At 37.7% G+C, this 25,153-nt stretch overlaps 1 protein-coding gene across 1 annotated transcript in view; it reads right to left on the bottom strand.

Moving 5' to 3' along the window:
• The window catches only part of PKHD1 (PKHD1 ciliary IPT domain containing fibrocystin/polyductin), a 174,115-nt gene that overhangs the window by 85,801 nt on the left and 63,161 nt on the right, over positions 1 to 25,153 (bottom strand). Inside the window, exons 36-45 of the mRNA XM_053460479.1 lie at positions 24,906 to 25,062; positions 15,178 to 15,390; positions 8,884 to 9,091; positions 8,272 to 8,426; positions 7,476 to 7,670; positions 6,943 to 7,068; positions 5,514 to 5,647; positions 3,201 to 3,313; positions 2,649 to 2,748; positions 2,100 to 2,234 (exon numbers count right to left, since the gene is read on the bottom strand). Of these exons, the coding sequence (XP_053316454.1) occupies positions 2,100 to 2,234; positions 2,649 to 2,748; positions 3,201 to 3,313; positions 5,514 to 5,647; positions 6,943 to 7,068; positions 7,476 to 7,670; positions 8,272 to 8,426; positions 8,884 to 9,091; positions 15,178 to 15,390; positions 24,906 to 25,062 (1,536 nt within the window). The remainder of the gene's footprint in view (positions 1 to 2,099; positions 2,235 to 2,648; positions 2,749 to 3,200; positions 3,314 to 5,513; positions 5,648 to 6,942; positions 7,069 to 7,475; positions 7,671 to 8,271; positions 8,427 to 8,883; positions 9,092 to 15,177; positions 15,391 to 24,905; positions 25,063 to 25,153) is intronic.

The raw sequence follows: 25,153 nt of genomic DNA, 5'->3' as shown, positions 1-25,153 counted from the left end.
CCTCTTTCCCTATGATATTTACATTCGGTTTAGTGGGTCTCCTTTCTTCTATTTCCAATCCTATCGAGTAATCTTTTTATGAATTGGTGACCTAAACGAATATGCCAAAAATATAATATTCCTGAGCAGAACCTTTACCTCTAAATGTTAATCTGGAAGCAAAAATTCTAGGTTAACTTTCGCAAAAGAAAAAAAAAAAGAATGAATGTCACCGGTATCTAATTGATGCAAACTAGACAACCTTATTAATGGGAATGTTACATAAATTAAGATGCAAATTATGGCACAAGGGATGTTATTATGTGATAACAAAGATAATAACAATTATAATTGAACCCCTGGCAAAACTAGAAGCAAAATGTCTCATTTCCCCAAGGTGTAGAATGCGCAGTCTGCGAGCTGTTTCATTCAGATCCCAAGAAACAACCGCTGGATGTTATTCAGCCTATTCTGGTCTACACAGCACTTAGTAGAATACTTCAGTAAAAAGAAACAATATCGGTGACGCTCGCATTAATTATTGAAACTTTTGTTCTGAGGCTTAGATGTAATGTAAGGAAGCTCTACTTTACTGAGAGAGTGGTAGATAAGTGGAACTGCCTCACAGCAGAAGTAGTAGCGGCTACTACACAGGGTGAAATTAAACAGGCATGGGATAGGCATAATGCACCTGAATCTAAGACGAGACCAACTACTGATTAGGGTTTGAGTCTTTACAGCAGGAAAAATGGGCTGACTAGATGGGGCCGAATGGGTCTGATCTGCCATCACATTCTATGTTCCTTACATTATATCACTTCTCAAAACCTTAACACAGAGGCCTCATATTTATCTTCAGATCAGTGAGTAACGTCAAGGAGATCGATTTGTTGTAGGAGACAAATGGGGCCTAAGTGAAGCTAAACATCCCCTCTCATCCATGGTTCAAACCCTCAAAGACTGTGTGGCTGTTAGACAACAATCAGAGCCTACTGTAGGGTAGAATTCAGTCATCGACTTCTGAATTCAGTTTGAGGGGCCACACGAGATCACAACCATAACTGGGTTGTACCCAGAGTCTCCTGGAGAAATGCTGCTTCCCCTGGGATCCACCTCGGTTTCCCCTTTCTCCGGGCTGCAAAGCGGCGTTTGGCCAAGAACAGTCCTCGCCCACTTTCCGTCCGAGCGCATTTAAGGTCCCCTGGACCTAACCCCACCCCTTCACGAAGCCACTCCCCCAGAACAGGGAGAGTCCCGGATGTCCTACCACAAGAAGTTCCCAGGTCTGTTTGTCAAAAGGTCAGAGTGGCTAATAGTGGTCTACAACAACTTGGGCCAAATAAACCAGTCTAACGTGAAGTCAGAAGAAAAGAACAATTTCTTTGCATAATCAATGATAATGAGACTGCAACATCTGGCATGAAAGTATTTTTCGAAAACGTACTTAAATAATGGGGATATCTAAGGGACCCTGGCACTTTAAGGCCATTAGCCGCCAAATGACATACACGCGGAGTCGGCAGAAGACCTGCATGTAGCTGAGCAGACCCAGGCAGTGGTCGCGTAATGCAGGACCTGATCTGCCAGATTGGGCAGGTATGAGGAACTACTGACCAGCGGCCCATCTGGCATTTACCTCCGTGTCCAGGCCTGTCTACATGCTAAATTTCACAAAACTCGACGAAGGGTCCTCAGAATACACACGGTCTATATTCAGTATTCTATGCTTATCCCAAGAGTTTGTATATTGTACAATCCTCCGGAGAATTCAAAATAATGAAATATACTTCCAGTCATCACCTATATGCTCCGGGACAGAAAACACAGTGTTATTATTAGTAAAGCCAATAAAGTACCTTTTTTCCCCAGTTATTAAACATGCTGAGAGATTGAGACATAAGTTTAACGGAACCTCGGAATCTAACTTTATCAAATTTGCTGCTACAGCTTAGAGCGATCACACCAGCGCCTATTTTATATATATATATATATATATATTATATTATATATACGGCAACAACGCACCGGAGTGTTTGATGCTATAGATAGATATATTGTCAAAGGTTATTTTACGTCTTACAAGTTAGAATGAAGAGATTAAATTTTTCCCCCCCACTTACCTTCCCATCGAAGCGGCCAAGCAATAAACTATCGGAAATTTCCGCGTTTCCCGTGCTTTCGATGATATTAATGCCAAAGTCTCCGCAGGAATAAATGTTGAACTCTCGAAAGCGGACGTTTCCGCATCCAGCGATCTAAACGGCGGGAGGACATCAAATGGTTAATTCGTTCTGCCGTCGCCAGTCCCCACTAATCTTTCCTAATGCCGCTTTGAACGGTAGCCAATCACTCTTTTGTTTAAACTGCGTGCGTAGCCAGAAATGAGAATTTGAATCATTTAACCAGATTGTTTGCAGTGCTAAAGTATCTTAATCTTCGCCATTTAGGAAGGATGCCATTTTCTTAATTTCTTTTTTCGGGGGGTTTTCTGTAAAACGGCTTTATTTTTTATTTTATTTTTTTCTTCGCGTTTTTATCTGCCAATTTGTTGAAGACATTTGGAGATTTGCAGTAAACATAAGCAGTTTGCAAGGCGAGTGCCAACCAGCGACAATAGAAGACGCCTCTAATTGAACGCGATTATTAGAGACTTTTTCGTTCTTCAATACCTGAGCTCCGCCGCCGCAGCTCCAAGCGCTGAAGCCCTGGAAGGTGGCCATGGACCCGTCGTGTGAAGGGCTGTAATCCGGGTATAACCAAAATCCAAATCTACATGAAAGAAAAGACTATTTTTATTAGATTTACATGTTCATATAAATATATAAATGCAAATAATTATATAATAATTGTATAAATATGTCCAACTCTATGTATATCCCCTTTATTACTTTGTGATATGTAAAAGTATATGAAAAACTATTATTATTATTATCTTTTATTTATATAGCGCCAACAGTTTACGCAGCGCTTCATACAATACATCTATTCAAGAGGTATGATAAAAAGGTTGCAGATATTTGGTTTGATGGCAAATATGTATCTGCTATATATAATGTTCCCTTTCATTTGTTTTTCTTATTTTTTTACATCTTTTGAATCTCCACCACCCTCCATTTTTTTAAAAATCTTTTTTAAACACATTTGATTTTTTTATTTTTTTTAGTAATTTTTATGCAATTATATTGCACTTGAACGATAAAAAACACCGGTTGTGGTCCCACCTCAGACATGATACAGCTGTGTTTTTCTTGAAGGATTGCAAGGGTGCCTGAGAAGGTCCATCATCTGAAAGGTGGTAGAAGAAGCCATAACCGGCATGACATGCAATGTTCTCCTAGAAAGAATCATGAAGAAACCAGATATATATATATATATATATATATACACCAACGACTTAAGGACTATTAATGTTACGTTCTTCATGAACCTGTTCTTTTTTTCAGGAAACGTTTGATCCTAAAGTCTGGGAGAGCAGTAAATATGGATCTTGGTGCCTAGGGCACAGTCAGAAGGTGCATCCAGGGTTGATGTCTCAGTCCAGCAGGCACGGTTAACTCTGATACCTTTATGTGGTAATTTATTCATATTGCATCTACTATGGCACCCCATCTTAGCTAATATTTACATACTGTATGGTCATTTATGGAAGCTCTCTGGTTTTGACGCAGAGGCTCCATCTCTCACAGGTTTCAGGCTTTATCCACCCCGTGGAGGGGGGTGGTTGGCTCTGTCCAACCCCGGGATGCACATCTCCAGTGCCAATCCCCAATTCCATGTATCCCTGCCTACAAATGAGTAGGCATCCTAAAATTGTGGCCCTTGAGGTCTAGAGTTACACAACCTTGAGCTTTCAGGGCTGGGGCATGTGAATTTTAGGCTTTCCTAAGAAAGGAAATCCATGTATAAAGTGGATATAGAGGCAAAAGGTGATAATTGTTGACCTTATTTGCATGCGCCTACCCAGAATCCCTTGTGGTTGTGGCAGCACCATGAGATTTCTGAGGGAACAACAAGCCTTCTGGCTCGTCTGGTGTCTGTAGATGAGTGTTTCATAATGCTTCTACATACCCCTAAATTTTAGTGGAAGGGTTTTCCATCAATGTTACCCACCATAACTTATGTAATGCTAAGAAATCAAAAAAGAGACTATTTTAATTCTAGAATACCAAGTGGTTGGCCAGACCATGTTCTTAGCGCTTGACATCTTGGCTTGTAGACTCTCTCGAAACACTACATGGATTGAATATATAAGCTCCCCCAAACTTTGTGAGTTACATGGTGTATTTCCACATCATCTCCTATGCTCTAGGCGTTTTCGCTCTCCAAAATTACCTAATGCCATTTTCCAAATTGCATTTCTACTTGTGGAATGTACTTTGTGCATGGCTCATCATTAAATAAGCTCATTCATGGAGGCACACACCTTCCTATCGATAGAGGTTTAGGCAAGCAGAGAATTTGTGTAGAAATCAATTTGGTTCCGAAGTCAATGCATTATAAGCCTTTATTCCAGTTAAATTTTAGGTAAAAATTACTAATCTATAAATGCCTTGGGGAAAACTTGGCAAGAACATCAAACCTCACCTGGAAGTAAAATGGAGCATTGAGCGGAGACATTCTCAGAACCAGACGCAACTATACAGATCTTTTTAAAATTTGGATAGAAATATTTCTAGCCTTAACCCTTTCAGGAAGAGCCATGAGGTCACAATAAGCTGAGAGTCAATGGGGACGCGAAGTCTTAACATGAATGATTTTTTAACCCCTTCTCGGCAAAGCCCTTACACGTATGGGCTCACAATGCGTTGTCACTAATGGGTTTACGGTCAACCCGTTGTCCTTAAGGGGTTAAACCACATAAGCACAACAAAAGAAACTCAATTATGTATACCAAAGGAATGAGATTTGACTTTTCTTAAATTTGGCCTGTTATTACAGGGTATTTATCAAGGGCCAAAGCCAGAAAGGTCTCCAAAACGTCCACACCGAAGGTCTTCGAAGCTCGTTTTATTGATTTTTATAAACAAGGAGTTAAATATTCTCTTTTTTTTCCATTGTCATTTTTGGCAAATGTATTAGTATGTGTCTATGCCCCAGTTTTTTAACCCTTTTTTATTTTGCGTATGTACCAGATTTAATTTTAATTAAATTCAAATTTAAGTTATAGTTTTCCTACAGAACATACGTAACATAAGGATTACCTTTGAGTAAATATTTAAATACATCTTAGGAAAGCATGAATATTTTACGGAAAACTACTATTCCAGGTGTGACCTACCCTTCACCGCTAACATCTAACCCTCTACCATTTTTTGTCTGATTTACCATACAAAAAAATACGTTTTGAAAGCTAAGATGATTTGTTAAATTTGTTGTAGCCTAGTACCCTATTCTCTCTGTCTTAAAAATGAATTCAATTTTTAATGGAAAAAAACCCATATAAAAAAATAAAAAATAAATAGGCAGGGCATTTTCTTTTAATGAGCTAAATAATGATCTCAATGATAAATTAGAAAAGATAAATGTGAACTCACCTCTATGGTGTTGAAGGGTGCCCTGATGTACACGGCTGCCGGGGCTATCATTTCCGTATTGGACAGGGTATCTGTGCTTGATATCCGTATCATCACATTGTGTTTAATCTCGATATCGTGCACGAGAGGGTCGGCTAATTTAGAAACAAAATCCATATTACGAGAAACACCGTAGTTCTCTTCCTGTAATATTGTTGTGAAGCAAACTTTCAAACTCTGCCCAAACCCCCATTTTTCACACTTAATACCATGCCTGGAGCAGGATTTTTGTTTTTCACAGGCAAACTAGAGCTGCCGAAAACGGCGAGGGTTTCCAAAACAGCCTAACAGCTGGAACTTTGAAACTTCTACTGGAACCCAGAAGATTCGCAATATGTAACAAAACGTTGGCGCGCCAACAATCTATTCATTTTCCAGTTTGTCTAAAATGGCTCCATTTTATAGAAATTGAGTAATTATAATCTCATAAGGGCCGGACTGGGGATGAATAAGCAGCCCTGCCTACTTAAGGACAGTGGCAGCCAGTGGGTACCCATGGCCGCGTGTTACTTTATTATTATTACTTTTATTGTATTTTCATTATTATTATTATTATTTAGAAAAATGAAACATTATGCTGCAGTTCCAACAATTATACAATAACTGATATAGTTTTGAATATATATATATATATATATTTCAGTCAAACTAAAATTTATAAAATAATGCAAATAAAATATACACATGTTAATAAGAACCTAACAATACTACAGCAACATACATAACAATAATTTGACTTCATAGTTACATATCTCCAAGAGGGAACAATGAAATCAAAACCTTGAATGAAACCTTCTGCGTGGTCTAGATGCCAGCTATGCCATATTCTGTCAAATTGTGCCATTTAATGATTTATAGAGTATGTCGTTTTCTTGTTATTTTTCACAACCTCCCCAAAGGTAAGCGGAACGGGTTGATAGCTGTCAACAAAATATACCCCAACAGCTTGTGATCTATTCCGAACATTATTCTATAAGCATACCTATGAGGGCTAACGATGGTTATGGCGCGATCTGTAGTTTAAATACCTTAGAGGCCAGGGCAAATTACTCTTCAGGGGCAACAAGTAGGGACATGTGAACTGGGGCCAACCAGCAGAATGTGTAAGTATGCGGTGCTATCAGCCAGAGTGCCGCCGGCCATTTGCCCGGAGTGCGAGGTGGCCAATCCGGGCCCGGCTCCTAAATTTATTACTAATCCAATAGTACGCCATTTGTTAGTCAATGATAGGCTGGGGTTAGATTGATCTCATCTAAAACTCCCTGAATTAGACTGTAGTGGAAAAACTACGAATTAGAGCACATTGTCCAAATACGATACTATTTACTTAAATTGACTAGTCATAAATGATAATTACTGAAAAAAAGGAGCTATGCATTATAAAACTCACCCAAAAGAATACCATGACCCTTTATATTGTAGAGTACGTTCTCTTCCACCTTAAAATGAGAAACTCCAGAAATGCTGAGACCTCTTGCAAAAGAATTTAGAACCGTACATCTGCGGATGTAAGATCCTGGCAGAAAAGAAGTCAAATCATTTATAGTTTACATATTTGGTTACTTTGTTATGGAAAAGAAAACCCTGTTCAATAACCGCACAGCCCGAATAGTCAGCAGAGATGTGAAAAGTTTATTTTTTCTCCATTATAAATAATATGGGTTCTCATATGAAGTTAGTTTAACGTATTAGGGCCTTTTCTCCATCATGCAAAGATCAGAAACAGAAGTACTTCCTCTTGAACTATCCAATATTCAGTTATTTATAAGTATAATGCCTTTTTTTAATTACTTTTTTTTAACTAAAATGTTGAGTTTTTAGCATGATCATAGTGTGGTTGTACCCTTCGTGACTCCTACTAAAACCATAAATTCAATAAATTGACCTCGTCTTCCTCTATAGCATAATTTGAAGAATTCTTACCAGACATATTGCCGTTGCCGATGATATTCAGACCACTGAGGTGTTTTTGGAAGCCTTTTCCCATGTGTTCAAACCGGACCCCTGAAACCTGAAATCGACTTGGTTCATTTTGTAAGGACCGTACGATCAACGCTGCTCCCAGATCTTGAGATCCTAGCCTCCTTTCACTGCTGTAGTAAAGACATCTGGAAATATCTAAGGAAAATATGTAATCAAAAATATGAGCAGCCAGCTTCAGAATACATATATATATATATATATATATACACATGATAAAATGGTTTCTGGAATCTCATGACATTCATGAATTTGTTCTTTCAGTAGCAATATGCATACCCAGGAACTCTGGGTGAAGCCCTGGTCTGCTATGTCTCCAGGTCAGGTTCTCCAGGCAGAGGAGACGTGTGACCATACCCACTCCTGACCGATATCTCATCCATTCCCTGTCTACATTCTGCCCGCTCCCAACCCAGTTTCCTCTCACTAAAGGCTTTTTTAGGGCTAACCCTGGCCCCCATGTGCAGAGCTCCAGGTATGTCTCCAAAAGGAACACACACACACAGTCCTGGCTTTAGTAATTACTCAATAGCTTTCCAATGGGGATAAAGATAAAGCTGGAGAATAGTGGTCCTTAAGGACACACCCTCAGAGGGGTATTACAATATGGCGGGGGGGGGCATGGGATGGCAAGGGTGCTGATCGCGCAGGCCTTAGTTGCCAGATTGCTGGCGGAGTGTCAAGCCACCAGCAGAACTTGTTGAGGTTCTCCTGTTCTCCCATTGCACATCTCCTTGACATCTCACCTGTAATGCCAGTAATTGCCAGTAATGAGTCATGTAGGGTTCAGTTAGGTTTCCTTCCACCACAACATTTCGACTGAGAAGTGCTACAACAGGCCTTAGGTAAACCATGCGCCCATCTACAAACTGTTCTATAACCTTATAGGAGTTCCTGAAATAGGAAAAAGATGTTGTCTCTCACATTGATGACTCCATAAAGGCTGAGCATTCAAGAAAAGTCTTCATAACTCTTGAAATAAATTATTTTCTAATAAATTCAGTATGGGTCGAAAAGTATTATTCTTTTTTAGCTGTTAATTACATTTTTATGTTTCACGTGCTATTTTGGGCATATTAAATGTTCAGTGGGTTATGTCTATAACATATCTGTATCTGCTGGTAGCAAGCCACACATTATTAAGCTTGGTCTAACTTATTGAATAAGAATTCTGGTTTTGTCTCAAAGAGTCCATGAGATTTTTTGCTAAAAATATGACTCTTTGGTGGCATCAGATTAAGGGAATGGATTCTTACATGAAATGAAGCAGCTTTGAGGAAGAAGAGAGAAAAGAAAAAGAATTTACGTCTAAAATATTATAAAACGTTACTTTTCTGGTCCACGGGGTTACCTAAGAGGAGGATTTATGGTAATCTCCGTGGCGTTGATTTTTTCAATTGTAAAAACCTCCTCTTGCGTTCTGTTGCCTTCAAAACCGACTCCACATATGACAACTTCATCCCCAACGCTCCAGTCTGCAGGCTCCTTTAATATCAATCGCGTATCGTAGGCAAAGGCTTCCAATGCCAGATGTGTAAAAATCAACTTTGGTACCCAACCTAAGAATAAAAGAATATGTACAGATTTTTTTAACATTAAGGCAAGAGATTCAACTTTGTTCTTCTTGTAAGAGAAAGATACCTAGGAACTTTCTAAATGAGCTGATCCAGAGACTTAAAATATCAACCTTTTCATAGAGCACCATAAAGATTCTATGTAGTGACTCGCCAACTGTGTTAACCAAATGGCTCTACTACCGGTCCTCATGGAAACCTTGACTTGAGTCACTTACGTTCAATCAGGGACATCAACCATAACGTACTGGAGGCACCAACTGTCTTATATATGATCACAGTAGTGTAGAATAGGAAGGAGTCAGTTCCAGATTATGTGACCCCGGAACCCTCAGAATCTGCCCCTTTACCCTGAGATTGCGTCGAACCCTGAGAGCTCCCATGGGTAGTCACTGTCCTCCTCATACTTTTGCAAGTGGGCCAATAAAGAATCCTTCATGATTTGCTCCCAATGAAACCAATGCATTAGTTCTTTGTGTGGTCCTTCAATGTGAGGTTATATATATATATATATGTTTAATGGACAGAGATACTTGTCACTGTCAGTCACTATAGAAACATCTCAGAATTAAGCATTCCCTGGAAAAATCAGAATGTTGCGCAAGTCAAAACCAATTAGAACTGTAGTTCCATTGCTCTAGTTAGCTAAACAATTTGTTATATTTAACAGGAAAGGTGGAACAACACCTTTGACATAAATGTTTTGTGACCACATGGACAGTTTAGTGGGTTTGCCCCTGGAACAATCTAACCATCGCTGTATGGATCATACCATATTTTATCTGGGTGTTTCTTGGCCACTGGGTATTCATAGGGTTAACACCTCTGTGCTAATCAGATAAACACACACTAGAAAAAAAATCAATAGGACGTGGAAACACGATATCACGCTCCCTAAACCAGGCTCCTGTGATAAATCATTTACCCATAACATCACGGAGGAGATAATATCACCCATTTGATTAATATACCCCTATGTATTCTAGACTTAAATGACTTAATTAGATTAGCACCTTGTCGGCTGAAACCTCAGCTCTCCAGTGCAAACAATCGCATTATTCAATTTGCGCACGTTTCTTCTGTAATAACACCGTCGCTCATAACGGGAAAATGAATCTCTTTTGTGATGTTTTTGTTTGTGTTATGAATATAATGAAATGTGCAACTTGAATTGGAATACCCGGTGCAGCGCTTACGGGAAAAGGTACTTTATTTTTGTATTCCTGATCTGGCCGTAAAATTCAGAGATTCCAGGTTGGCCGAATGAGGTATAACCCAGGCTCTGAATTTTCCGAACACATGTCTTTGCTGTTCTTTCACACAGGGGCATTACTAACACACACTCCATCTCACCCACTTACACATGCATGCTCACACACACCTACACATCCATGCTCACACACACACACACCTACACATCCATGCTCACACACACCTACACATCCATGCTCACACACACCTACACATCCATGCTCACACACACCTACACATCCATGCTCACACACACCTACACATCCATGCTCACACACACACACACACACCTACACATCCATGTTTGTCTAGTAGATTGGGGCTCCGATAACAGAGTGAGAACTCATACAAATGGCTGATATGCAGCTGCCTGGAAACATTATTATGATTACATTATTATTATGGGGCAAATACTAGAACTGTTTTTTTTGTTTGTTTGTTTTGAAAAGAAAACTTTGTTTTAATTTGATGCTAGTTATGTAAAATGGCTGGGAGGTTCCATCTTTTGACAAAAGTAATTATTCTTCCTACACTGACAACACATTCACTCTAAATTACATCACCATCCTATACATAGCTGTGGTCATGCCAGGATTGGCCATCAAGCAAACTGGGCCAAATGCCGGTGGTCCAGGGCTAATGGCGACCCACACTCCCCTCTTCTGCTGGTCCTTTAATTTGCTGTTGTCAGCTGATACACACGGGCACATTGTAACAACGTTGTGAAAAGCCGTGTGTGTCCGGCCATTGGCCTTAAAGTGCCAGGGTCGTATTTTATCCCTGCATTTGACCCAAGTGCATATAGCTTAAAAATCTTTACCAAGACAGAAACAAAGCTCTTAATGATCGCTACCTGTGTTAGGGGCTCATTTCCGATTGTCACGTGACATCCGCTTTATACTGTGTATTGTCTGTATACAGCTGGTACCATTTTTGCATTATAGCCACTTAATCTATGGTGCTATTGAACGAGACAAGGAATATTCGCCTGCAGGAATCAGAAAGCAAGCTGAAATGATCGTTTAAATGCTAAAAGCAGTTGGGGATAACGGCAACATATTGCTAGGTAAATTTTCATCGCTGTCAATTGAATTACACATTATTGTTAATGGGTGTTGTATGTTACACAACACTGAACATGTGCCCCATTATAACCAAATCTTCGACGTTTTGCCTAAGAAAGATATGACCCCCGAGGAAGTAAGAATTTAAAACCTTTCCAAGAAAGTTTGCGAACTTTACGCCAAGTGAATTATTTATGAGCGGAAATTTGTATAATCTGTAAGATGGTTTGGATATTTAGGGTTCTTTAATACACACCTTGTGCTCTAGAAACGCGCTGCTTCTGGCATTACTGTTCTTTGATATTAATTGACAAATTATTATATTACGAGGACCGGAAGATGACTTCGGAAGTCCTAAACCTTAATTTTTAGGATCAGCTTGATTAAATAATACCCCCTGAGGTTTGCCCGTGGTTATGCATAGAGTTGTACCATGTTAGCCGTAGAAAGAGAAAAAACAAACTTGATGAGACCTTTATTGGCTAACTAAATTATAATAGATTGCAAGCTTTTGAGGATATCTAGGTCTCTTCTTCAGGTATATGATACATTTGAAGTTGAAACTGCTCATGTATGATCAATGTCTACTCTAGATCTTATTCAAACTATATATATTTAGTGAATAGACCCTGCAATTGTAGGACTGTAGAGCTGAGAAGAGAAGACATTCTCCTGCAGAGAGGTCCGAGTTGGCCCTACATAATGCATTAGTAATGTGGAACATAACTTCCGGCAGCAGAAGCTCACTGGGGTTGGCCCTTCATAATATATAGTGATATTAGATACCTGATTTGTCCAACTGTCCTATAAGCACCGTCTTTGGCCAATCGACCCCATGTGTATATGAACAGAACACATGTGCTTATATAAAATAAATTGTATCTTCACTTCTTAATCTCCATGAAAATTCCTCCCCATTAAGGTATCCAAGGTATCCAAGAAAGTCCTAGCACAGCACAAGCTCATACAAGCACTCGTTCTACTGTGGGTAGAATGTTGATCAATAATCCCCCACACACACACTCAAAAAGCTATCATCATTGTTAGCCTACCACCGATTTTGTGAGCCGAGTCCCAATATGGCATGTAACAAAAAACAAAACCAACTTTTTGTTCAACTAAATCTACAAATATGTTGTAGATTCTGATTTCTTTAGACATTTGCACTGATCCTTGAGTCTCTTAGCCCTCGGAACCGTGAAATGTAATAATTCTTCCGTATCAATGTAAAACATCTGGATGCCTTCTCATTACAGAACCTCTTAAGGGACGGAAGCTTCTACAGTAACTTCTAACAGGAAGTTGGCCGTAACAGCCAATGAAATCAAAGAACCGGTATTCGCTATTCTTAGGAATGTTTCCTTCCATCATCTCAGAATTGTAAAGTTTTGCTGTGTTAGAATTCTAAGTGATTTTACTGGAAATGGAAGGTTATGGAACTGAGAACGTTGGTTTTAGAGCGTATTGTCCTGTCACGGGAAACACGGAGTTGGAATGACGACAGTGATAAATTTCTTCACTGAGCAATCAATAACACCCTTTTCACTCGAGCATAGAGTGGCTCTAAGGTGTCAGGGGCCATGATTAAACTGTCAAATACTCCGCTCTACCACTCTGTGTGTGACATCAGTTTAAACTGACACCTGATTGGCAGTCAGTGTATGGGTGGTGCGCCCTGATTGGCAGGAGAGCAGCCTTTTGCCAGGGGCAACAATGAGTTCTCCCGACGTGTTTTTGGCCACCCGAGAACCAATCTGCCACTCAGCGAGAATTCTGGGATTTTGCTTTGTCACATTAACATATCAAAAGAAAACTGTTTGGAATTAGCCACGGCTGCGGCCTATTTTCAACTTTCCAATACACGGACAGAAAAAAAAGAAAAATTCAACTGCACTCGGCTTCGTCTTCCGTGAGCTGGCTGAGAATTTCAAAGTCTGTTTGTTTAATGATTGTGAACTGTGATATCACTATAAAAAAATAACATCGACATGCTCCACAATTTGTTCTGTGCCGTAGACCAAAATGGTATTAAATTAGAACCATCACGCCGTGTTCCGTTTGATGTGAGCCTTACAGCTCCGGCAAATTGAGACAGCGTAAGCTGATTTTAGTGGCTAGGGTCCTCACTACCTCAGCGTTAAATTATGGATTGCGCGAATGGTTTCAATGATAACTAATTGTAGCCATGCGGTGGGAGGTTGAATTCCGCAAAGCACGGAAACGCTGCATAGTTTGGCTCCTCTGTTTCAGACGGAGAACCAGCTGATTCTTGTTTCCATCTCGCAAGACCAAATTAGACCTTTCCCCCCCCCCCACCAACACGCCATCAACATTACCACTGTAATGTGGTATCTCTTAGGATAATCTATTGTTTAGAAAACGGAATCCTCTTGATAATGATAAGACTTAATGTTTTTATAGGTGTGGTAATCTATTTCAGAAACATGGAGAGCTGGTACAAATTTCTTCAATGAGATGTAGACCCACCAAAAAAAACTCTCTAAACCAGTAACATCTGGCCACGATGTTGTTCCACAGAGACCAGGAGAAAATATAACATGAACTGGGTCCAATTAACAGCTTTGAAGCTGCTAGTGCCGGAACCCGGGAGTCCAATCTAGGACTAATGGGATGGATTGCTTTTTCAATTTTTTTCAAAAAAAAATTACATATATTGAAAGCCAAGTTATAAAGGATATTTCCATTACTGTATTCTTTTATTAAACAAAGTATTGAATTAAGGCTGAAAATACATGTGGACCTTAAAGTCCTTTTTTGTACACATCAGAGGCTTCATAATATCATCATCATGGATACCATTTAAGGCAGGATTATTGCAGATATGACATCACTGATGGTATCACAAATGACATAATTCGTGAGTGTGAATCTCATGACTTTGGAAAGACACCCATGTCAAGCAATTGTGAGATATCTACTGAAGAAGAGTGGATTGGAGTGCATGTACTAGTCTACCTAGTTATGATCTATGTTGAAGATGGCCTAGAAAAAACATCATCAAGGTTGACTTGGATGTAAAAAAGGCTACTGGAACTGATTTGCAAGCAGAGGGGTGGAAATTTACAGGACTGGGAAGACAGGTTTTTATTTGCTTTACTCGTGAAAGATGTCCCTGTTTGCCGTTGGCACATGGGTTCATTGAATGAATCTAGTCGGTAAGGAACCAGCGCATTGGTTGCTTACCGATGACCCCAGGAGTTTACGCTAGGTTTAGCAGAGAATCCATTAGAACCCTGACTATTCTCTTGAGCAAGACCCATCGCGATGCAGCCATCCGCCCCCACCAGACCTACCCAGTCCTCTTTCTTCTTTACTGATGTAAACATTCTTTACTGATGTTCTTGTTTAGACCATATGAACCTCCATAGTACACTTTTGAATGTTTTTTTTGGGAGATTTTGGATTATCCCAAGGAAGCCATAAAGAGCTATGGTGCACTAAGGAGGCCAGTTGCCCATAAACGTGATTGGTCAATGGTAAAGTGGTCTTGGGGCTGCCCGCCCATAGATCTGGTGTCCCTAGACCTAGTCAACTGTTTGTGAACTGGGATAGCTGGAGCACATCATATCTGGAGAAGCCTACTGATATACATATATTCAGTGATTAATGTCCAGTTAACATTCTTATTGTTAACATTAATATTGCATTAATATTTATATATTATCATAAGTATTGATTGACATGTAGAGATTCTCGTACTGACCGGTTCTGTTAACCCCCGTTGCGTGTACTTACCATGTAACGAAAGTGTTCCATTCCGGACTGCAAGAAATTTAACCCCATAAGGATATAATGGAGGGGAAAATGAGCTTCCATACAGAGTAATTTGAGCTTTGCCAGTAAATGGTTCAGTCTGTGTCCCCGCTTGAATTAATCCACCGTGTGATATAATAATAAAGTGAGCGCGGAGGTGCACTGGTTCTGACCCTACAAATATTAATTTTCCACCTGAAAGAGAAGATAAATAATACTTTTACAATTTATATAAACTCGTGTGCTTTGTATACTGCAAAAATATGCTAAAACAAGATGGTTTTAATTAATTTTACGCCACTAAATTAATGAAAATATTTTTATTATAGTTTTTAACACACAACATATAACAAATATATTAATAAGTATTGCTTTATTATAACTGAAAGAAAATGGCTTGAAAGTTTTTTAAAAAAATAGTACTATTCTGTTTTATTTTTATAGTGGGTTATGATGAACCGATACAAGCTTTACATATATATTTACATTTATATAACATGTACTGATGTTACATTCATTATAACATGTACTGATATGGGAGCCATTATTTACAATCTTGTTTATATTATACACTAATCATTCATTTATACTGCATTTATTGGAATTATATAATTGCTTTTGAATAATCTATAAATACTGTAGAATATTGGGTTTTTTTTTTTTTTTTTAGAAAAAACACATATACAGGCCATTTTGTTTACATATATAAGACATTCTTATTGTATTTTGAATATTATATTTGAGATTTTTTCAAAATGGGTAATTCATTTAAATAAGTAGACCTGTTCTATAGAACTGCAATTGTATTCTAAAAACGGTAATCTCAGACATTCTCCAAACTGAACCCTTGGTACCGGTATAGGGGGGCTGAACTTCAGCTTAGACCCAGACACACTCCATGGTAGGGTTTTTTTGAGCTGAAGAAAACCGCTGAAATCTTCTCAGAAGACCCAAATATTATATGCCATGTCCCAGCCTGGGCAACTCCAAGTCACTAAAGTGTAGGGTCTTGTTAATGAAGCCCAAGCGTGTAGCCGCTACCATGTGTTATATGTGTCAATTATAATACTATAAAAATAATCAGGGATTTTTGGACATCTAAAGCAGTGCTCCTCAATCATCTACTCAAGGCACATCTAACAGTCCAGGATTTAGGTATTACTCAGGTGTGTCTAAGGTGTTGGCAAAATTAAAAAACAAAAACACCTTAGACACACTCGAGTAACACCTAAATCCTGGACTGCCTTGAAGAGAGGGCTGAGGAGCACTGTTCTAAAATAGGCAATGAATGGGGTCACAGTGGGACCAGAGACGGTAGACCAGAGAAATTTTTGCTTGACGGGGAAGCAGAGAGCTTCCTCCTAAGCGTTCTCAACAGTGGATGTTGAGATGCAGAACAAGCTATTGGCCGAGACTCCACGGTGTTCAACCAATAGGTGGCGAGATTTGCAAGACCAACATTCTGCTTTGGAATGTTCGTGTCAAGATACAGAATGGACCTACACTGGGCCAGATGCCCACTTCCAAATACTCCACCAATCCCAGCCATAACAACAGACTTTGTTTAATGCTACCTACGCAAAAATCTTTATTTTATATATATGTATATTTTCAAGGCTTGGAGGTTCCCAATGCTCATTCTATTTAAAGGATATTTGGAAAGTATATATTTACATATTAAATATTCTTACATATGTTGACATTTAGAGTGCAATAATAAAAAAAAATCTATAGTTCAGTAAATATATGATGTTACTGTATTTTATATTATATATTATATATATTTGTGCTTTTGAGGATAGCCTAAGATTAATTTAGTTTCATACAGTTATAGCTTTACTGTGTAGCCGAAACCATGAAACCGCATGTTGCTCTGCAGACGGGACTTTTTCCAGCAGCTTATAAAATATCTCATAAATAATATTGCCAGTTCCTGTTACAGGAGAAACTCATTCTGGGTGAACCGATGAGTGATTTATTGACACTCGATGGGCAATCAAGTTATGAAAACATTTGTGTTTTATAATCAATAAAGCATTTCCACGAAACAACCATTTACAAGGATGCCTGCTAGTTATACTAGCGAGGAAGAAAAATCCACAAACACGTTAACGGGAAAGACTAACAGCATATTGGCGCTTTCAAAAAGAAAATATTTTTCATTAACAAATCTCATGAACCTCCTGCCTACCTTCCATAAAGTGTTTGTGGTTATTGGGGGGGGGTCCTGTTATACTCACTGAACCATCTATGATGTTGAGGTTCCTACACGTGCCAATTATATGCGAATTACTTTTGGAGCTCAGTCCTGGTGGGGAGTAGAAGGCATCATAACTCTACTCCATCATGGAGAACATGACAAACTTCCTGGTGGAAGGAAGTCCTACAGACATTCTCTTGGGTCACCAAAGATAGATCCCCGCTCTTGTCCGAAGTCAGCCTGTTCCTGTGATTACTGTTGCCCTTTACCATTTGGTTGTGTCTCATTACGAGTCCCCAACAATTTTAATATTCATTTAGTGTTGAAGCTAAGTTGCAGAATACCGTTCATACCCATGGGGTGAACCTTAGGGAACTGTATATATTATAAGAGAAGACCACCATGGCAGTCTCTCGACTCCAGGTCGGCAGAGCATTAAACATGGTCTATAGTTATTATAGTCTTCTGAGTTTTTTCCAATTCCACCCACTCTGCAGTGATCATTTTCATGTAGCTAGTAAGACACTACGGCAAACTAGTTTAACCAGAACTTGCCAGCAAAACCTTGGAACCTCTTAATTTCCAAATGTAACCCAAGAATTATGCTTGACATCTGCAGTAAATCCCTATTAAGAATATCCTTAGACAAGCTAAACAGCCATAAGTTCTCCAACCAAGCCAAGGAACTTGAGGATAGGGCTTCAATATGGGGGGCAATTAACCCCTAAAATGCACTAATCTGAGCACAGGAGATTAGCACAAAATATTGAGTCTTTAGAAAGGATTTCCAAGCAAATTATATATATTTTTTGTTTTATGTTGACTTTTTTTGTTTGTTTGTTTTATTTTGTTTCTGCCATTGGCTTTATAGGCAGTTTGTTTCATGACGGCTACTGTGTGATGCACGAGCCTAGTTTATCGGGAAGGTCTAACCTACATGTGAGATATATTTTTGGGATAAACGGGCCCCTGTTTATGCCCTAGGCTGTAAAATGCTTGTCTGCTGCTGATGAAACAATATTATTTTCTGCTATTAATGAATGTAAAAATGCATTAAATACACAATATTGCACAGTTTACGAATGTTACGGGAGCTTAGAACACAGTGACGCACACTAACATCATAGATTATACCCACAAAAGGGCATGTGTGTGCTACTTTAAGTTAAGGCGCCGTAATATAAATTAATATTAATATGAGAAGAGAAAATTGCCAGCGGACAATACTGTTCTCCGCTTTGCGCAGGTCCTTGGAAATTAAATGTTAATATTTTAGTTTATTTTGAAAAGAGATAGAGAGAAACGTTAGCAGTATTAGTAACAAGTAACAGAAAAACGGTACGGTCAAGTACTTTGAAGACCACATAACAATTGTGTAATCTGTAATAAAAATGCTAATTTAGTTTTTAGTTGGAATATGTTATATATATATATATATATATATATACATATATATATAGCGGTGTATATATATATATATATATACACACACTTATAAACACATACACTACAATTCAAAAGTTTGGGGTCGCTTAGAAAGCAAATTGTATCCATTAATGGATCAGGAATCCAGCGCAGACGGGGTTAATGTTGTAAATGACTATTGTAGGTGGAAATGGCTGCTTTTTTATGAAATCTCTTTATAGGCATACAGAGCCCCTTTATCACTCCCATCACTCCTGTGTTCCAATGGCCCTTTATCACTCCCATCACTCCTTTATCACTCCCATCACTCCTTTATCACTCCCATCACTCCTGTGTTCCAATGGCACGTTGTGTTCGCTGATCCAAGTTTACGTTTAAAAGGATAATTGATCGTTAGAAACCCTTTTGCAATTATGTTACAGCCAGAAATGTCCTGGTTTTCCATGAAAAAAAAGCTAAGTGACCCCAAACTTTTGAACAGTAGTTTATATACATTAACTCATTACTTCCCGGGGATCAAACACTGAAAATTAGACAGATACTTAGATTAAATTGTTAAGGAGATCGCAGTAGCGCCGATGAACATTAACGGTTAACAATCATTTTAACAGCCGTGTGTAGAACGCATTCCCAAATTCTTCACATATTTAAATCCTAAAAACCAAGATTAATAAATAAGTCGCATCGACCATAAAAATAATGTTGACAGGGAAACCGAACAAGATGCTTTTGCCAAGACGTGGCTGAGCGGAATGACAGATTGCATTAGCTTCGGGTATTCAGATCTAAATTAACGTATAATTTTTCACAAAACAACACAAAGGGTAACGTAAGATGTCTAAGCGTTTGCTTTCTGAAGATATAATCCTCGCGTTTAAAATAAATATACAGGGCTGAAACGTTACAAAAAGACATATCCTTCCTCTTCTAGAAGGACTTGACCCTTTTCTAAAAGCCAAAAACCAAACACGCCCGGAGCGTTTGTCGGTGACCCCTGAATTGTTTGCCGTGGCTTTGTGAGAAATCAAGCGATGTCCTACAAGCAACCTCAGATAATTTTATAAAAAAATCAATCAGCTGTTGTTATCGTCAGCTTCCTACAAGAAAATAAACACGGCTAATTCCGTGGAACGGAGCCACAATCCTCGATTCCTACTCCGCAGAAACAGAAACGTTGAATTTGACGGCCGGTGAGAACCGTTCAGCCATTTAGTCTACCTGCTACTCCTGCTTTAAAGACTTTCGTCTTGTCTTAGACTTTTAATTTACCGAGATGAATTCAGGCTCCTGAATGACACCAAGAACTAAGGAAGGTCTGACTCTATACAAAACGTAAAACGGGCAGACTAGATGGGCCAAAAGGGTCTGATCTTCTATATTAAATCCCAAAAGTCAATTAACCTCTACCACTTCTGCTGGGAAGTTGTTCCACTTATCTACCACCTCCTGCATCCTAAAGTTTCTGACCATCTAGTATCAACCCATAATAAAACGACATAGGTTTATTTAATTTTTATTCATTTTTTTTTAAAAAAAGACATCAGATATCTGAAGAATCGAAAAGCCTGTGACCTGCACCTCCCCCGCTAAAAGCAAATAGTGTCCCCTCTAAGATGAATAGTCAACTAAAAAAGCATTCTAAAAACTCAAGTAGTTCTCCTCATTATTCCCAACAGTTTATAATGACTATAATATATATAATAATAATAATCTATATATTATATCATAATAATATATAATATATAATAATATAATATATAAATATAATAATATAATATATATTAATATAATATAATAATATATAATATAATAATATATAATATAATAATATATATTATATTAATATAATAATATATTAATATAATAATATATAATAATATAATATATAAATATAATAATATGTAATATATTAATATAATAATATATACTATATCAATATAATAATATATGATATATTAATATAATAATATATTAAATAATTGAATATATTTATATAAATTATAGTATGTGCATCACGGATGGGCTGTTCGCCACAGAAGAAATAAAAAAAATGGACGGGGTTAATTCTTTTTTTAATTCTCCCTATTATTCTATATTTTGACAGCATACTATATAACAATTACTGATTACGCGTTAAAAAAAAACAAACGAATGGTATGCTCATCAATTAAAATCAGCGATAACACGGGGTTGTCTTTGCGATCTTTGTACATTATTGGAATGGCGTTAACTAGATTATGGATTTCCGCAGCAAATTGGAAACCTGCTTAACATATTTTAAATGGGGGAAACAATGATTAAATAACGGAGAGATCCGGAGCCAGTTAAGCAAATGTGTCACTGTATCACCACTCCAGTACATCTTGCTAAATTAGATTTCTTCATGAATCGTTAGTTATGACACAAAATGCTTTAGTAAACATTGGAATATGTTTCATAATGCGTGCTAATTAGGAGAGGGAGAAGCTTGTAAAAAAAAAAAAAAAATGAAGCTGGGAATTGGCATCGAAAACGTGGCCGAGATTATCTCTTCCCACAATAAACGAGCGATTGTTCTCCGTATATCAATAAATAGAACGCTAGTGAGAACTGCCTGTAATTGTGAAAATATGGATGCCCCATGTGACGAACCCGTTTCTGGAGCGTTTCTTTAGCTAATTGATTCAAATTATAGAGCGAAGAGATTAGATACACTGTTACACTTTATGGACAAAAGTATTGGGAATCCTGACCATTCATCCAGTAGAGCGTTTGTGAGGTGAGGCACTGATGTTGGACGAGACGCCCGGCTCACAATCTCCATTCCAGCTCATCCCAAAGGTGTTGGATGGGGTTGCGGCCGGTCAAGTTCTTCCACCCCAAACTCATCCAGCCATGTCTTTATGGAGCTGGCTTTGTGCACCACTATATGGACAAAAGTATTGGGACACACCTCTTAATTATAATCATGGCCCTATATATATATATATATATATATATATATATATATATATATATATATATATATATATAGGACCTTTTCAGGCTTCCTGGAGAACTTCTGGGAGGAATGGTTTAGTGTAGGTGGAGCTAGCCAGCCATAGGGGGGCTAGTCCCAGAGAGTACTGAGGTAAATACTATTTATGCCCAGAAAAAGAGCAAAGTGACCCGGAGACTCCAGGTCAAACCTGCAGAGTTATCAGCTATGTATATATATATATATATATATATATATATATATATATATATCTACATACTGTAGGTGTAACGTTCCCCTGTATAAGGGCTCATGTGCCTGTATATAGGAGCAGATGCCTATATTTCACTTACTTAAGTGTGGATTGATTAGATTATAAAGAAAAAGTTAAGTAAAAAAGGCACAATTTGCAGAGAACGCTTTGATGAAAGTGGAGCACATTGAACGCTTGGTTAATATGGGGTTAAAGGTGTATTATGTCAATGCTAGTGTAGACAATAAGATGTTTTTTTAAAGACAGAATCACTGTAACTGTTGATTATTTGATTAAAAAATAATAATTCCATGGCCATATCCATTTAAGCTTAAAAGTAGTGTGGAACTTTCAGGACTGAAAGGGTTAAAGCCGCATTAATGAAACTGCAGGGCAGGTATATTCTTGTATTGTATATAAATAAGTCTTTCATTCAACGTGACATTCTTTGAGTTTAATTATGAAACTTCGAGGGGAACGACTAACTTCTGGGATGGGAAGAGTTAAAGGTTTATGAATGTAATTATTTATGAGTGTTGTATAGTATTATGTGACTCTATCATTAAGGAGCCGCTGACATTTTAAACACCTTTGGTTTCTCCTGATGTTAAAAACATTAGCAATTCCCATGGAATACCGAGAAAGCAGCCTGTGCTTCGGAAATTATAAGATGCTTTCCCAACCAGCACATGGTGGTAAATCAGGACTTCCCCACGGGAAACAGGGTACATGGTGGGTATGTCTGCAGCTGCTGATAATGATATGTAACTCAGAAAAAAATGTTTTGTGAAAACATCTTTGGCAATTATATCTTCTTTTAAACGAGAAGAGAACCCTACTAGCAAGATGAGTCTTCAGTGAAGCTGTAGTAAGATGTCTGAATTGTTATTATTATTTTTATTATTATTTTGTTATTATTATTACTATTATTTTTGTTGTTATTTGTATTTTTTTTATTGTTATTATTATTTTTGTTGTTTTTGGTATTAGTATTATTATTTTTATTATTATTATTTTTGTTGGTATTATTTATTATTATTATTATTTTATTATTGTTATTATTATTTTTGTTGTTTTTGGTATTAGTATTATTATTTTTATTATTATTATTATTTTTGTTGGTATTATTTATTATTATTATTATTATTTTATTATTTTATTATTATTTTTGTTGTTTTTGGTATTAGTATTATTATTTTTATTATTATTATTTCTGTTATTATTTTTGTTAGTATTATTTTTATTATTATTATTTCTGTTATTATTTTTGTTGGTATTATTTATTTTTTTTATTATTATTATTATTATTATTATTGTTATTTTATTATTATTATTATTGTTATTATAGAGCCTCACACAGGCAGATCCATCGGACACGCTTTGCACTTTCCAAGCAGCAGGTGATTTTTTATTCCTTTTGAAAATGTTCCAGGATTTTTCTCAATGTTGCAGGTGCAATCCTCAGAAACAATGGGACAACGTGATGAATAAATAACAGCACCCAGGGGAGGGCTGGCAAGGCAAGCATGGGGGGGGATCCCATGGGTTGCTTTGATTTTATTATTTTGGGCCACCACCTTAATGTTTTCATGTGTGTTTTACATGCAGTTCCACAAACAGCCAGCAGGGATGGAGAGTAACAAAGACATCGGGAAGCATTACATCATAACGGGTTCCTTTCTGTGCTCTTTTTATGGGTTTACTGTGTATCCGATCGTTTGGTGTAAATGTGGGCAGATTAAGCATTGGGCCATTAGCCTGGCTAGGCTGGACTTGCCCTATGGGCCAAAAGCTTTTTAGCTGATTTTTTATATAATATCTTCATAGGCGCACAGAGCCCCTTTATCACTCCCATCACTCCTTTATCACTCCCATCACTCCTGTGTTCCAATGGCCCTTTATCACTCCCATCACTCCTTTATCACTCCCATCACTCCTGTGTTCCAATGGCCCTTTATCACTCCCATCACTCCTGTGTTCCAATGGCCCTTTATCACTCCCATCACTCCTGTGTTCCGATGGCACGTTGTGTTCGCTGATCCAAGTTTAAGTTTAAAAGGCTAATTGATCGTTAGAAAACTCTGTTGCACTTATGTTACAGCTAGAAAACAGTTGAGTGACCCCAAAGTTTTGCACAATACCATTTTTAATACAAAATACCGGTACAATTTTTCTTTCTAGTAGTAATGATTTGAAATGATGTGATTGAAATGTTGGTTCTATTTCTTTACTTTGATTATTTATTTTGCATATATATAAATGCGTTAGTGATTAGTTTACTTTTTTATTTCTCTTTCTCTGGGGGTCATTCATGTTAATATATCAGACCCTAAGAGATTTCAAAGGTATCTGGATACTGGATATTAGGAAGTTTATTCTTTCACACAAGGGACGGTTTATATGACAGGGCGTGATGTCTTTAACACTCTAAAGTAAATTTATTTATTTTTTTAACTTTTTTATCGTTATAATATTTGTTATGTGCCACTGAAAGGGCTAAACTATTGCAAAATATGTGAAAATATATATTTTTTACAATACATAGAAACCCTTCCTAGAAATAATTCTTTAATCAAGTTAAAGGCCAAATACATCTTTTTTTTTTTCCTGGGAACACCTAATTGTCATGTGAAACACAAACAATCAGCGATACGTTTTTACCACAGGAACCAAAGAAGCTTCTTAAAAAACTTTCTTTGTTTTAGGCATTTAAACATTCCGGGGTTAAAAAGAATAGGTCCGACCTGCTACGGTTTATTTGCTTAACATGGTAGGAGGTTCGGTTATTGTCGTGCCTTAGTGGGACGGAACCTTTAATAACATCCCAACAATGATATTTATCTGTAGATTTTAAAGGAAAGCAATCGGAGCCGAACCTTTAACGTGCAGCAGTGTGAGCAGACTGGTCTTCGTATCTAGAAGTAGCGTATGACCGGTATCCACTGTGACTTTGTCGCCATCTAATGGTGGATGACCAGAAGGCCAGCTGGAATTCTCGGACCACAGACTGCAGAAACATAACCCGATTATACCCTGGAAAAAAGAAAAAAAGAAAAAAATGGACAAAAGGAACGTAATATAATAAATGTTTTAACCCTTCAACTATTAGGGGCATAAATCATAC

This window comes from Spea bombifrons, chromosome 3 (genome assembly GCF_027358695.1).
Source record: "Spea bombifrons isolate aSpeBom1 chromosome 3, aSpeBom1.2.pri, whole genome shotgun sequence".
Taxonomy (NCBI): domain Eukaryota; kingdom Metazoa; phylum Chordata; class Amphibia; order Anura; family Pelobatidae; genus Spea; species Spea bombifrons.
Note: the sequence above shows the minus strand (reverse complement) of the source record. Positions and strands in the feature narration are given on the sequence as shown.